This window comes from Propithecus coquereli, unplaced genomic scaffold (assembly GCF_000956105.1).
Source record: "Propithecus coquereli isolate 6110/MARCELLA unplaced genomic scaffold, Pcoq_1.0 Scaffold18, whole genome shotgun sequence".
Taxonomy (NCBI): domain Eukaryota; kingdom Metazoa; phylum Chordata; class Mammalia; order Primates; family Indriidae; genus Propithecus; species Propithecus coquereli.
The window spans coordinates 4,090,669-4,106,580 of NW_012142745.1; the positions used below are offsets into that span (position 1 = coordinate 4,090,669).

General features: G+C 40.0%; 1 protein-coding gene across 3 annotated transcripts in view; it reads right to left on the reverse strand.

The window, feature by feature from the left end:
• Positions 1 to 5,699: 5,699 nt before the first annotated feature.
• The window catches only part of PAX3 (paired box 3), a 111,193-nt gene continuing 100,980 nt past the window's right edge, over positions 5,700 to 15,912 (reverse strand). For 2 of the 3 annotated variants that reach the window (XM_012642485.1, XM_012642484.1), the window contains exons 8-9: positions 7,742 to 7,988; positions 5,701 to 7,248 (exon numbers count right to left, since the gene is read on the reverse strand). In XM_012642485.1, the coding sequence (XP_012497939.1) occupies positions 7,214 to 7,248; positions 7,742 to 7,988 (282 nt within the window). In that variant the 3' untranslated portion in view covers positions 5,701 to 7,213. Of the gene's footprint in view, positions 7,249 to 7,741; positions 7,989 to 15,912 lie in introns of all 3 variants that reach the window. The other variant, XM_012642487.1, reaches the window with a different exon arrangement.

Sequence of the window (15,912 nt, forward strand, 5' to 3'; positions counted from 1 at the left end):
CTCACTCATGAGGGCTTCACCCTCATGACCTCATCTAATCTTAATTTTCTCCCGAAGACCTCACCTCCTAATACCTTGGGAGTCAGGACTTCAACATATAAATTGGGGGTGGGAGGAGAAACGAACACTCAAACCACAGCAGACTGCAAAATGGAAAACTCAAACCTATCCACAAGCTGTGGTCCCTCCCAGATCCTTCTCCATCCTCTGCCTTGCTCTCTCTGTAGGAGGGTGCTGGATGGACCACCTGCTTGGGTCCTGTGCCCTTTGCTTTCTAACTAGGTTCAGCCAATGGGAGTCCCTGCGGGAGTTGGGAGAGGGGAGGGAAACTAGGCCAGGATATTTGTCCCCCATATCCCTCCCTTTGAGGTTTCCTCTGGATGCCCACATGCCCTCATCAGTGGTCACTCTCAGAGCCACTTGCTCTACGTGGCTCTCTCTCTTTCCAGGCTCCAGGAAGCTCATTCCACAGCAGCTCTCTGACTGTCATCAGGTTTGCACGTGATCCTTTGTGATTCCCCTACACCACTCTTCATTAAAAAAAAAAATCTTCTCCAAATTTCCAATTCAAGTGTGACCTATGCTTTCTGTTGAGACCCTTACTGATACAAACTATGATTGCCTAAAAGGACAGCTCTCCCAGACACAAATACTTCTGCAGGGTCTCTCAGCCTGCCACTGTGTTTCTGGGAACAGTTTACATCCCTCGTGCAGGCCTCTACTCCTCCAAGCCCAAAAAGAAGTAATTGGTTTCCTATAAGTAAATAGGACCTGCAAACATAAACTCTAAATGCAAAGATAGCCTTTGACATCCTTTTACAAAGTGGCTTAGCTTCTCCTCATCTCTATGTACATCTGCATGTGGTTTACTCTTCATCCCAGAGTAGGATATTTGCTTTTCCTTTACACAACCAAGAGACCCGCTAGAGTGTGTTTGGGAAGAGGGGAGGGTAGAGCTTGCCCCAAAGAAGAATTTAAACTTGGAGCTCAAAAAAGAAAAAGAAAAAAGGCAGTTTTTCTCATTTTTACCCAAGAAAGTTGAGCAAAGAGGTCTTGGGGCCCATCCGATTACACACACTTGGATGATTAGTGAGGATGGACCAGTGGGTAGAGGAAATGAAGGGCACTGCTGCTTCCCAGGCAAATGCCAGGGACAAGCATGGAGCAGCTTCCAGACCTCCAACAAAGAGTCCTCCATGATAAAAATGCATCTGGGCCACCAGGAATTGGCATTACGTCCTGACCAAGCTTTTGGGGGCAGCTTAAGCAGGTGACAAAGACAACAGATATATGTGGCTTCACTCGTGAGTTTCTTAACTGGCCCTTGAGACTGAGACTATCTCCATCTATTTTTAGGAAAGAAAGTACCACCCCACTTTGCCTCATCCCAGATCTTCTAAACCCCATCAACTAGGGATTCCCAGAATGCTCTGGCTGGATGCTTCTCACCAGAGAATCAGGGAGCCCAGGCCCTATCTGATCTCCCTGGCTTCTTTTGTCTGACAACCCAACAGCTGTCATTATATAAAAACGGAACTGGCATGCCCTTTCTCACTGCATCTGCCCAGTAAATTTTTATTTATTCTTAGAGATTCAGCCCCAGGGCCCCTTCCTCTGAAATGTGTTCCACTGCTGGGAAGAATTGTGCCCTCTCCTTGGGTTCCCATGCTGACTTTTGTTTACATATTTATATTATTTGTGTTTCAACCCTTTGTTGACTGATCCAGCTCATTCTTCTGCCCTGGGGTCCATTGACAGCAGGAAGTATGTCTTCTTCACCATTGTAGCCCCACCACCCAGCATAAAGTAGGAGCTCGGGAAGTATCCAATGCATCGATCAATTAATTAAGAAATAGAAATCACTCCCTATCTCCCGCACCCTAGAAGCAGTGAAAAGAGCCAGCATTTGTAGGGGTTACTTGTGAGACTCAGGAGCTGTATGAATGCTCAGCATCACGGAGTGGGGAGAGCTGGACAAGTGGGATGGGAAGAAAGTTAAGTTTTCAGTTCCATGCTTTAAACTCTCCCAAATGCCACAGAATCACAAGAGCAGGGGGGAAAGACGTCACCACCCCTCTGGGGGGACAATACCCAAGCACTACTCATTTTTGCATGGTGGGGCTTTGTAGGCTTCCAGCTGGGAAAACGACAGGTAGCACAATGCCAACCAATTGGGCACGACTCATCCTCCTAATTCCACAACTCATCTTCTGCACTATTCTGGAAACCGCTGCCTTCCACGTCTCCCTCCCTGGCTTAAGAGGTGGTGGTCAGGTTTGGGAGAGGCTGAGGTGTCCCCGTATTCCAAAGTCACTTCCCTCTCTCAGGTGTTCTGTGGTGAATGGCTCTGACCACTGCTGCAAGCCCCAGAAAACTTACCTGGTCAGGTGCAGCCAAGGCTTCAGTACAGCCAAAGGCTTCTCCCCGAGCTCTTGCTTTGTTGACCCTCCTGGCAATTATCTCTGTGGACTCTGAGTCCAGTGGTCTGGGTGGGCCCAAGTACTGGTCTCTCTCTCTTTTTTTTTAATTCTGCAGATTACTATACAGCCAGGGCTGAGAGCCTCTTTTCTAAGCAATAAACTAACTGGCTATTTCCCTTTTCTGTTCTAATCCTAGTGGTGAATCCAACAAATTGCCACCTTGTACCCTCTGTATCAGTGAGAAACACCAGAAATGTGGCTTTTCAGTGACTTGTTAGGCCCTCTGCCTCCTGGTCCATTCCTGAGGCTTTGCACCAATCCAATCTTGAGGCGATCTGTGCACCTGCGGTCCTGGAATCAAATGTCTCCTTGTTCAGTAGATCAGGTGGGGACAGTACAAGAACGTCACTCTTCATTCATTTGTTTATTCATTTATTCAACAGGCATTACTGAGTACTCATTATGGATCAGACATGGTGCTAAGCACGTGGGAGGCAATGATCAGAAATACTGAAGGGCAGAATCTATGAAGAAGGTAGAACTAGCTTATATCACTGGCATCTGGTAAAAAGCCCTATGCCCAGCTCTGTTTTCTTCCTTTCCTCCCATGCATCATCTAACACTGACTTCCAGATCCATGAGCCTTGTCTAAGACTGAGGCTGGCCATGTGCAATCTGTTTGCATAAATACTCCACCCATCATGTGTTGTTCTTCTCAATGTTTGATATCATCTCTTCTTATCCATGAATGATTAAACACCAAAACTCATTCACTCAGAGTTGTTGAGGCTCAATTTTTTATTTCCAAAATAGATTTCCTTCTTATAGATACTTTGATTCTGGTCCCATGTGCTAATTTAATTTTTAATTACATAGTTGGAGGATAAATTCTTCCACGAGGTGCTCAGACAAAGGGCATTAATTAATCCATCTCCTCCTCCATTTAAGACTTCCTCAACTCAGGACCATGAGCCAGAGATCTTGTCTGTAACTCTGGTCCTATATGCCAGCACTAATAAACATCCTTTCTAACCTAGCATGTTCCCCAAACATCCAAGCATATGTGAAAATACATTTCCAAAATGAGCTAAATTAAAGGCATAAAACAATATGATTTTTTCCATCACAGATGTGAAATATGATATCAATTCCCAGGAAAATTGCTGCCAAGGAGTGGCATAGCAGCTGAAAATAGTACATCTACAATTTAATAAATTTGAACTCTGAGTTTCAGTTTTTACTTTTACATTTTCCAGATGAAATTAAATAACTATATGGACAAGGGGGAACTGTCCACACATAATCAGGTTTAAGCTCTGTTAAATGTGAATGGTTCAAAGTCCCTAGAGCTCCTGTCCCAGCAAATGAGAGCAGGGACCCTGACTGGGTCCCCACATTCCCAGAGATTAATTAAAGACAATTTTTTTTAAAAAAAGAATCAGGAGAAAGAAAGATCTACAAAGACTTTCAACATGAAAAATATCGGTAAAGCAATAGATTTTGGAGACATGCAGAAATAAGAGAAGGACATAAAGAAGTATATCCAAAAAGATATGAGCCATGTATGGCAAGTTCTGAGATCAGGAGACAGAAAGCAAAGTGATGTTGTAAGATCAGTTTCTCTTGTGTAACCCGAATCCTTGTAGCATTTCTCTTGTGCCTTGGAAGTGAGTGATTTTTTTTTTGTACCTATTTTCAACTTGAATTTGGCTTGAGTATAGCTTGACATAATAAAGTGAGTATTGCAAGCATCATTTGGAGAAGTGAAATAAAACTGGTTCTACCACCAGGCTGAGTAGAAGTCAAAGCCTGCTTCTGCTGTTTTGGGCTGTATGTGACCTTTGCTCAACTACTTAACGACTCCGGGTCTCAGTCTACTTATCTGTAAATTGGGGCCCACCTCACAGGATTTTGTGAGGATTAAACAAGAGTAAGTATTAAGTAAAGATTATCTTACTTTTCTCTTCTTATATTATTTTTGGAATAGACAATTATCAGAAAGAGAGCAACATATTTGATCCGAAGGACTAGCATGTGAGCTAAAAAAAAAAAAAAACTAAGGCATTTTGAAAAATGGAAATTTTTATGTACTGCACTTCAGGTCCTTGGGATTTTTCAAGCATAAACTCACTTGCTTTTAGATCATTTGGGCCAAAGGAACTTTCTGTGATGGTGCAATGTTCTACAGCAACATTACCCAATTCTTCTGGCCCCATGTGGCTAATGCACACTTGAGATGTGGCTAGGGAAACTGGGGGACTAACTTTGTAATTTTATTTACTTTTAATTGTTTTAAATTTAAATAGGCACACGTGGCTAGTGGCTTCGGAATTGGACAGCACCCATTTAGATCTTCCCGACTGTAAGCTTCTCTCACACCATTCCTGAATGGAGGATGCAGAAGAACATGAGTTTAAGCACGTAGGCTCTGAAATCAGACTTCCTGGGTTCGAATCCCAGCTTTGCCACTGGGTGATCTCATGCAAGCCCCTGTGCCCCAGTTTTACATTTCTATAAAAGAGGAATGCTAATGACATCACCTGCCTCATATGAGAAGTTGGGAGGAATAAATAAGGCAATACAAGTAGGAGCTTCAAAGGGCATTATGGTCATTTCCCCTAAAATAACAGTCCTCACACTTTATCAAAACTGTGCACTTGTTTCTCTGCCTTCCCCAGCAAGTTAGAAGCCCTGCTATTACACCAGTGCCAGCCACCATGCCTGGCGCATTTGGACCATTAAATAAGTGTGGGAAGAAGACGGGGAGGGAGAGGAGAGGAGAAAGGGGGAGGGAGAGGAGAGGAGAAGGGGGGAGGAATAGGAAGGGAGGGAGGAAGAATGAATGAAGTAGGCAATACTTCATGAAGAGTACAGTAAGCTGCTAACATAAAATGAAATGAGAGCTTTAAATTAAAAAATGTCAGTGGCGGTGACTATTAGAGATGAAGGTGGAGCCTGGTGTTCTGGAACAAGCACCCTTCCAGTGACAGTGAAGGGATTTGGTAGCTCTGAGAGCACCAAGGAGAGAGGAGGGGAGGTAAACCAGAGGGGTTTTCTAGATTCCACACTTACAAAAACATCAACTTCAATCCTTAAGAGTGTGTTTAACCAAGTTTCTTCAAGTGAATACAGTCGTGGGTCAGGTAACCTTATTTGTCCGTGATATATTCTAATCTGAAAGGTTCCATTCGAAGCGAAGTATATGTTTTGTTGGCCTCCCCACTGCCAAGTTTTTATTTATCCTGCATTCACCAGTTCCCCAAAAACAGCAGTGTTGGGCAAGTTTTCATAACTGTTTATTCATTATAAATAGTAAATATTTACTGCACTTTATACATGAAAGACATTTTTACAACACATCGTTGTTGGCTGAGGCTGCAACACAAAGATAGTACTTCTCTTGTTCCATCACCCTCTAAGACCAATGTATGAGCTAAACTCGGTACTATGGCTAGTCGCACTAACTCTCTACGTCATAGTTCTTAACTCTAAAAGGAATGTATTTGTGCCTACCTCATTCGTGGTTCCAAGAATAGAAAGAAATAAATAACACTGCCTTCCACCTTCCTGTTCCTCTTAACATTGCGAAAAACAAATTTATTGACATTCTAAAATGTCACCACACAAATGTTTGTAAACCTCGGTTCCTATTACCTTTTCATATTGGATACCATTGTATAATTTAAAAGTACATGAGAGCCACGTGAACATTTCTGTTCTTGCCCTGCCTTTCATAGAAAAGAGAAGAATGTAAACGTAATCATTTTAAAAGCATTATTCTCTGACACGGTCTCTAATCAAAAGGAGTAAGCCAGGTGTTGGTTGTCCAGCAAACGGTGAACATCGCTGCACTCTACCACAATGAATTACGGGCTGCGAAAATAAAGCACCTGGAAAAATATATTTCTGATTTTGCTTATATAGTGCCTTGGGTATTGCCAAAGCATCATGAGGTATACGGTACTGCACACTGATAAGCAGATACGTGAATGCATGTCACCTCCTCTCCACCACGCCCTTCCCCTTGCCCATGGGGCTTCCAAATGAAGATGAATTGGGAAAAAGTCGCACACCTCTTCCCATACCAAAAACAAAACAAGCTTTTCTTCCTGTTAGCCCCATATCCTGTTAGCAAGATGTGTCCGGGACATTTATGGACAACTAGATTACAAAGGAGCATACGGTAACAAATAATTTATTTGGGAGGTCCTTTACATCTAGTCTAGTTTTCTAACAATGGTGGCATTTATTTTTATATCAATTTCCAGTGTGTAAAAGGGAAGGGTTCCTCCATTCCTGCTTCATGAAGTGAGCAGTTTTAAACTTGTAGAAGTGCCAGCGTTGGACATCAAACATGTTATACTTTAGAGTATTCTCCTACTGTATTTTAGAACATTCTGCTTGCCCAAACCGGTCCAGGAAAATCTCAGATACGCGTGCACACACACACGCACGCACACACACGAATGGAATGTTTTAGCTTCTTGATCACCAGCACTGAAGAGCTGGGATATTCTGATATGTAGCCATGTTAAACCATTGCCTTAAAATGTTGCACTTGTCTTTTATTGCTCCGGGTCTTCCTCTTCTTCATTGCTTTTGTCCAACAAGTTCAAACGAATTAATTAGAAACCAACTACTGGAGGAAAAAAAATCAATCACTCTCTTTTGTCTCCTGTCAGGGTCCCCCCACCCCAAAAAAAGGGTAATTTTTTTTCTCTGAGAAGATTCTTCACGTCTAGGCTGCGAACACCAGAAACAGGGCCAGTTTTAGCTTCAAGTGGACAGTTCTCTTATGCGATATCTGGCTTGAGATAATGAAAGGCACCTGGAAGGAAACACACGCAGCTTTTTAGGTCATGCTGGGACAATTCACAGTAAGGGGCAATATCAGCTACAGGCTGACAACGTCATATTTAATACCATGGTATCAAAGGATTGAAACTAATATTTTTATTCCTGAGACAAGTTTGACACAACTCTGTGTCCCTGGGATTATATCCCATATGATCCTTGAGCTGACCTCATTAAGAACATGTGTTTCTAATGTTAGGGATTATTTCATTTTGGCCAACCCTTGTGTTTTACCTAGTGGCAATCAGGTTTCATGTCTCAGCAATTAATAACCACAAGATGTTGTTGACATCAGTTAAGAAAATAATTATACAAGGGAGCCCTTGCTGGAACAATCAGCTGGCTTTACCACAAAATTGAAACTGGAATGTAAGGCATAATCATGCCTCTAACTTTCCTTTCTTAAGCAAGAGTTGAGTTTATCTCCCTTTCAGGAGTGATTACACCCTAGAAAGTCCAAGGCTTACTTTGTCCATACTGCCCATATTGGTAGCCTGTGACAGGGTCCATACTGTAGCCCGTGGTGCTATAGGTGGGTGGACAATAGGACTGAGATGTCGGCAGACTGTCCAAGCTCTTCATGTGGTCTAGTCTCTGACTGCAGCTGGCCGACACTGTGGTGGTAGGTTCCAGGCCCCCAGTGAGAGGGGAGAGCGCGTAGTCAGTCTGGGGCTGATGAGGCACCCCACCGTGGTTGGTCAGGAGTCCCATTACCTAAAATAAACAGGCAGATCGGAAAGAAGTTAAAATGGAGAGAGGACCAGATCGTAGCCCATAGCTGAAAGAATCACTCCCCAGTCCAATTTTAATTTCTTTGGAAATTTGTTCAAGAGCTGTCCGGAAGACTAGACCCTCAATTCAAAGTGACAGAGAGATTACATCATGCCCAATGATAACATCTGACAGCAGTTTCAGCAAAAGAAAAGGGGGAGGGAGAAGCGGGGGGGAGGTGAGGAAAAGAAGGGAAGAGAGGAGGAAGGAGAGAGAGATTGAGATTATGTCATGTCCCTGGTGATAAAATCAGGCTGGAATTTCAAAGGGGAAAGAAGGGACAGAAAGAGGAAGAAGACATCAAATATGTTCACATAGACAAAAATTTCTCATCCTGTATTATATCTGGAAATTTCACATGTGATTTTTGAAAAGGTATTTGCTCATTTTTTTAAAAAAATTAAATGAATCCAAATCAAGTTTTTTTTAATGTATTTTGAGACCTCTGTGTCTTTTTTCATAGTGTCCTTCTCAAGAAAGCTCCTCTCCTCACCTTGGCCATCCTTTGGTAATCAGAAATAATTCCTCTCTCCGTGATGTTCCTTGTGCTTTACTCATCCCATGTTCATTAGTTCGGTCACCTAGTTTGACAGTGAGAGCTTTGAGAGGAAAAACCTCCTCATCTTCACATCCCAGCACCTAGAACAGTGCCCGGCACATACTAAGCACTGAGTGAATGACGGTAAACGATTCTCCAAGTAACTACCTCCATCACTTATCCTTTTATTTCTTCTCTAAACCAACATTTCACAGACAAGAAGTGTTAAGAGGAAAGACAAGCCTGAGATGCAAACATGTTCTAAAAAGTTCAGTTTTGCAAATAACCCTGGAGAGCGAGACAACATTTAAAAAAAGACCCTGTGATAACAGAACAACCTTCAGATCAGCATGGTGAAGTGTTTCACAAACTCAAGCTCACTGACCCTTACGACACCTTGTGATGGAAGTAAGTGGATAATTAATTTTGCAGCTGGAAAACTGCCACACGAGAGAGGATGTGATTTTTCTCAACGTTGTCCAATTCTGTGGCAGGGCTCGAAAGCAGCTGCAGAAGAAATCTGCTGGGCGAAGAGCACCCAAAAAACACACCTACTTACAAAGTATTGAAATGCAGGGTCCCACAATTACACAACGTGTCCATAATAGTCCTGTTTTATTTTAGGAAGTTTGAAGCTTTATGAGGGCCAAAGTGTAGAAATAAGAACAAGAAGAGAGGGCAGAAATGAAAACCAAGCCCTGACTCTAAGCCATCGTGCTAACCACAAAGCAACATTACTCAAAGGTAATTCAGGCAACGGAATCTTGGATCTAGGAGTTCCAGGAGGGCGGGCATCAGACTCAGGCAGAGAGCTCTAGTTTTGCATCCCAGAAAGCATTCCAACTCAGATTCCAAAAACAAGGATCCCATTATTCCCTTTGGGAAGGGTTTGCATAATCCCAATAACTAAGCAAAATCTTCTTGAACTAAGGCTTTAAACTGATCCATTTTCAATTAGCCACAAAAGACAAGGAGAGAGAGAAAGAAAGAGAATCTGTTTACCACCTACAGTCACTAGAATGAGGGTTCTCTAGGGCCCTACCCAACACTGTTTATAGTATGTTAATCTCTTCATTTCCTCATTTTAAAAACTTGAACATCACCAAGAATGCATTTAAATTATCTTCTGGATGTTTTTCCATCTACCTAGATTCTTTCCTTTTTGCCTTTCTTTGAGCTTATATAGATGATTTTATAGTGTATAGTTGGAAAATTCAAAAACTTCAATTGATATACTAATTTATTAAATATTTTATTTCAGTCCAAATTAGGCATATCTATTAAAAGAAGAGAGTCTTTAAAGTAGAGGTTGTTCAGTGCCAAACACTCTTTTTCAAATCAGGAGCACATTTTTGTGTGCTAAGCTAATGGGTAAGAATGAACAGGGAAAATAAAAATACGAAAAATGTGATTTTTTAAATAAAAGAGGATAATGACACAGGGAAAATCTTTCACCATAAATAAGTTGTGTTAAGCAAAAACCAAGAATTTAGAAAAAGCCATTTTGTGACTGTTTCAGTCCAAAGAGGAAAGATACCCAGGGATATTGCATAGAAAGGACATATATTTCAAACTAACAGTGTCCTTCATGAAGATACTTACTTGAAACTCAGTTAATGGTATGTCACTTTAAGGGAGAAATGGAATACTCTGTGTACAGTTATAGTTAAGCTCAGAGCAGAATTTTATTCAAAACATGCACAGTCTCCCATGAGCTCTATGTCCATTTTTGTGATAAATTTCTTTTTAACCCCCTGCCATACATTTCTTGTTTGCATAACTTTGAAGACAGCAATAACTTTGTTTATGGGGGGAGGGGTTGGCGGGACCATGAAGATCCTAAAAGAGAAGAAACAAATCATTCCTATAAGCAAAAATCAGCTTATGATGCTGTCCATGGAGCAACTTCTTAGAGTGGCTTCATTAGAAAATTCTTTAGGACAGGATTTAACTCTGAGACCTTGAAATGTATCTATTGAAGGGTGGAGAAGATCCCAGTCTACAGGGATAGAATATTGCCCATATTCGAGGGCAACAGAAAGATAGCTCCTCCAGGGTCAGGGCAGAGTACCTTTAAGACATCCCAGAATATGACCCAAATAGGAAGCATGCCTGTTGGGTCTTCCTGTGTCAGTATTGTCACACACAGGAGGCTAACAGGGGCACCTGCTTTAGCGGTAGCTCTCAGCTCAGCAGCCAATACCCGCAGTGGCTCACGTGAGCGAATGAAGGGGACTGGAGACCAGTTATCTTTGCATTCTTTGACTTCCCTGACAGAGCCCACAAGACTGACATTCTCTCGCAAGTTCTTGTTTCCACTATGAGAGTCACAGGGTTATAATCATAGCTCAGGAATTGTACAAGGACGGGGAATGAGGCACTCATTTCTTCCTATGTTTGGTTTGAAATTGACATTAATAAATAACTATAATGTGATTTATTTCAATATTTCACGTTGAGAAAACTTGGGAAATATACCCCATTTTCATAACCTGTCATTTAAAAATTAAAAAGAAAATCTGTGTTGGGGGAAAAAAGTGAATATATCAATAGAAAATTTTCCCCTAACACAATTTAAAACCTCAAAAGTCAACGGAAGGGTCCCATTACACTTTTATGTATGTTTCTTTAAAAGCTATTTTGTGTTTCATGTGGTTGACAGGAAGCTATGGAAATTTCTTTTTATGCATAAAGAAGTTGGTAAACGAACTTCTTAGAACTCCCCCAATATGGTTATGGAATGAATGTCTTCTAGTCAGATTTTCTCTTGAAAAATATTTTCAGAATTTCTTTCATAATGCTTTTCCTACAGCAATTTGTAATTCAAAGCCTAAAATAAAATCTCCCTTTGTCGTAAAGTGGACTTTTCTTTCCTCCTTTTAAACCATTAGCAAGCTATTTCTGCCATGGGGCTGCCATTTTTTGCCTAATTTTTTTTATAACTTGGGGTGGGAGGGAATCCCAATTGCCTGGTTTTCACAAACAATTTCAGAGAAAAAGAAACAAATTCAAGGCTACCCAAGTTCTATGCCCTGAACATTGATCACATTCTTATTAAATGCCAGGTAAATCCAGGAGATGCCATGACCAGGATAACCTTGAAAAACAAATTCTAATCCTCAGAATCTTGTGCCCACACTTTTCCCGCCGGTTCCTCTGTCCTTTGCATTATCAGAGACATTTTCTGAAGATCTCTTTAGCTCATTCTCAAGTTTCAGAATTCCAAAGAGGTTGTTTATATCTTGATTGGAAGATTTTATGGTTCAGGAAAAACTAACTCTTTACGATTACTTCATGCCGTATTTCTCTTGAATTAATTTTCCTGTCGTAAGATTAAACATAAAAGATAAAAACTATGGACCAAATTAAGATTTACATTTAAAACGATGTGTCTGGAAAATATTTGTCTTGGCACAAGAGTTATGGTTTTGCCACCAGGTGAAAAGTGCATAGAGTTTATCAAAAATCTAAAATGATTTAGCAAATTATGGTTTACATATAGGTGCTTCTATTTTCCTTAGTAGGAATCCTGGTTCATGTCTTTCTTGCTCTTAAAAAATCAGATGTTCTTCTGATTTAACATTAAATAAGGCACATTTAGTTGCTTTTTAAAAAATCATTGTGAATTACAGCTTTGTATAATATAAAGGGCTTTTTTTAGCCTCATACCCTTCCCTCCAAAAGTCTACTGACTGCACATTTTTTTTTATTTAGATATAACGTACATTCAGAACCAAACAAAAACATTCAAATGTTTATCTAAATGTTTTTGGCCAATATGGGTGTTACTGGAGTCATCTGATGGTTACATTTCAGTGGTTGTATCTTTGAGATTGAAAAAAGCCTAAATTCAAACAGCAGACTTTCTGGAAATGTCTTCAGATTCAAATGCCTTAGGAATTATCCTGCAGTTGATTAGCATCTAAATAATTAGATTTTTGGTCCTGTCTGTTTGAAAGCTGTAAGAGGGAAGTTGCCTAAAGGCAGAAGTTTCTCTTAAGGTATGAATGGTGACCTTCTCACCCATCCTGAGAGTTATAGAAAAGGCATGGCTGACTTTTACCTAACCAGATATAAAACCTGTGCGCGTAAAATGCCCGGCTAAATATGTCCTTATTTTTTATTGTAATCCTTAGCTCACATTTTACTAGTAGCTACGTTTAATCCATGATGAAAAAGATGAACAGTGCCAGACAAGTGGGATTCATCTGTGGCCCATATTTCCAAATTTTGTTTGTAAAGAGTACAGTAAGTCTTGTCTCAGTTAAACTCTAAAGGATATATATGCTTTTATCTCTAACCTTGTGACCAATTACAGAAATGTCTTTTATTTTATCAATTCTTTAGAATGTTTATTTCTCGATAGAGTTAAGCTGTTAAATTGATAACAATATTCTTTAGGGACTGATGACTAAAATATAAACCTAGGCAAAGAATTAGCATAGAAATGGCTTTCGAAAGGTTTATACATATCCTATGCATATACACACACCCATAGAGTTTACTTCAAGCCAATGAACAACCATACCAAATCCATCTATTATCAATAAAATAAAACCCGTTAAGAAAAAGCTTATTCTACCTAAATGAAAAAGTATGCCAGTTAATACAGTTAGTATTTGACTATGTTAGACCCACCATGGGCATAATAAAATTCTCATGTGTTTTAATTCATTTACGCATGCCTGCATTTAATATGCTTTGTGACCATGTCTACAATTAATATGATTTATGAGAAAAGAACATGTGCAATATCGGGGGTATAGCATATATATTTTTTTCATCTATGAATGAAAAATATAACAAAACGGCTCAAGGAAAACTGTTGGCCGTTAGCATATTAAGATGGACTGACAGAGCCATGAGTAAACTTGAGGGAGTTAATGATATCCTCTTATCTGACCCTGACACATTTGCAGCATGTAATTTACAGAAGCTCTGTCCAGGGAATCTTGACAAATGCTCCTAACGATGTCAGGTCAATGTTCCATTCTAATGTAAAACAGATGTGGGTCAGATACCCTCATTCATCACTTAACACAGAGAGTCTCCAACTCTTTCCGAGAGGAATGACATTACCTGCTGTTAGCTCTTCTCATTTCAGGAAATTTCTCACAACACAGTAGCCCTCTAAAGAAGGTGTGTTCAAATCTATCACCATTTCAAAAACCAGTCTGAGAACATGACTGTGGAAAATCAAACATATATCTTGGTTTCACTTCATGACTACTTCAGGATACATTTACTAAATATTAATTGACCTTTGAGACTTAGGATTTTAAATATAGAAAAGGGAAAGCTCTATGCTTGGGCAGCCCACGACACTTCGAGGAGATGACTTTTAAATATTTCTCTCTCATTGCCCATAAACTAAACTTGCATTTAAGGACATTCAAGACCAATTCACCTAATAAATTTATAATTGCATTCCTTGCTGAGCCTTAACTGCACGGCTTTGCTTGGAACTCACAAATAACTTATAATAAACTAGAATTAAGGGTTTCAACTCTGCCCCTCCCAAGGAAAGGGATGGTGGACTATACTGTATTCCCGTCTCCCTGAAAATTTCTCCTCCACCTAACACTCTAACAGCATGGAGGGCAGACATTCTGACCCACTAAAGCGGGAAAGTGGCTCCCCAACTCAACATGGAAATTTCTTCTTCTTTCTTTCAGATCATGTGTGATGTAGGCAAATATTTCTGTGACTGCCCAAAGTCAATATCATAAAATTCCACCTACCAAAGGTCTGAAGACTATAGAAAAGAAATTTCCCTTCCCTTCTCTTCCTTGTGAAGGAAGGTGTGTTCTTAAGATAAAGAAAAAAAAAACTGAAAAGACCTAATGATACAGAGTTAAATGTGATACTGATGAGTAGATTTCAGAAAAAATACTTCCATTAACCATGGGAAAGTGCAGAAGTGTGAGAACAAACGTACTCTTTAAAAAATGCTTTCTGGTTTGTTTCAGAGGCTCTGTGGCAAGGCAGAAAAAGCATTCGTTTACTACGCATGGTCCTTGTAGCAACTCTACACATGTGAGACAACGTCTGAGAACACAGTCTTCCAGGAACAAGAAGCTACCACACCACTAAGCTAAAATCCAATTTACCTTAATTCGCTCCCACACCCAAATCTAAGGACTCTAAACCAATAATGACACTGTGTTCTTTTTTCCACTTGAAAATGTATTTGTGTTCCTGATCATAAATTAGGCAGTGACTCTGTCTCCTATTGCACAGACAAACTGATGTAGGCTGGCAACATACAGGACCCACGGTGAAGTCACTTACATAGCTCTTTGATCTACAGAAATTAAGTCCGCTCCTGCAGATCCTAACAAAATAAAATCTTAGTCATCTAGTGATTAAAAGAATGCTCCTCAATTGGTTAACTCAAAATTACTTAGGTTATCCCTTACATTCCAAAACCTTTCTATTGCACCTATTATTTTAGCTACCTTTTTCCATTGCTAATGAGACAGAAGTATCACTGCACATCAGATTCCCCTGTATTTGAGGTAAGTATCACGCTCCTAATTTATTCAGGATCTAGTATAATAGAAGATGGACTGCATATTTTCAAAAATATGTTCATGTCAATGTTATATTTTAGTAAGTCTTATTTCAATAAGAATAAGAAAAGGAAAACAATAGTCCAAACCTCTTCCCTCCCCATCCCTAGCCCCAGGGAATGAAGGATGGTTGGTTCTTGTTTTTGTTGTAGTGGTTATTGTGATCTGAATTACTAAAACAAAACCAATTTTAGTACATTATATTTCTAGGTACTATCTTGTCCAGGCATATTAAAATTACTACATTCTGAATGGAAATCAATATGAGTCCTTAATTCTTTCAAATGTCTAAATGGAATACTTGAAAATACTCCAGTCCTTAGAGAAACTGCCTTTTCTTTGATGTCACTCAGTTTCTACATTTGCTTTATTTGCCTTAGACAAACAAAAGTATATTTTTTGTCAGAGGTTTGTATAATACTAGTAAACACTAATGAAGCCCTGTTGCAATATTATTCCTTTATCAAAAAGCATTTAAGTTTCCTAAGTACGATGTTCCTCAATATAGCTGTATGGGACAATTCTTTTTTAATATTTTCCAAGTTTAACAAGAAGATGCAACACTAGCTGAGATAGTTTGAACAACCTCTCTGAAAACACACAGCTAGTAAGTGGCTGACGAGTCTTGGAATCTAATGCTTTTGACCTTGGGGATTTCTTTATTTTTTTTTTTTTTTTTTTTTTTTTGAGACAGAGTCTCACTCTTTTTTGCCCGGGCTAGAGTGAGTGCCGTGGCGTCAGCCTAGCTCACAGCAAC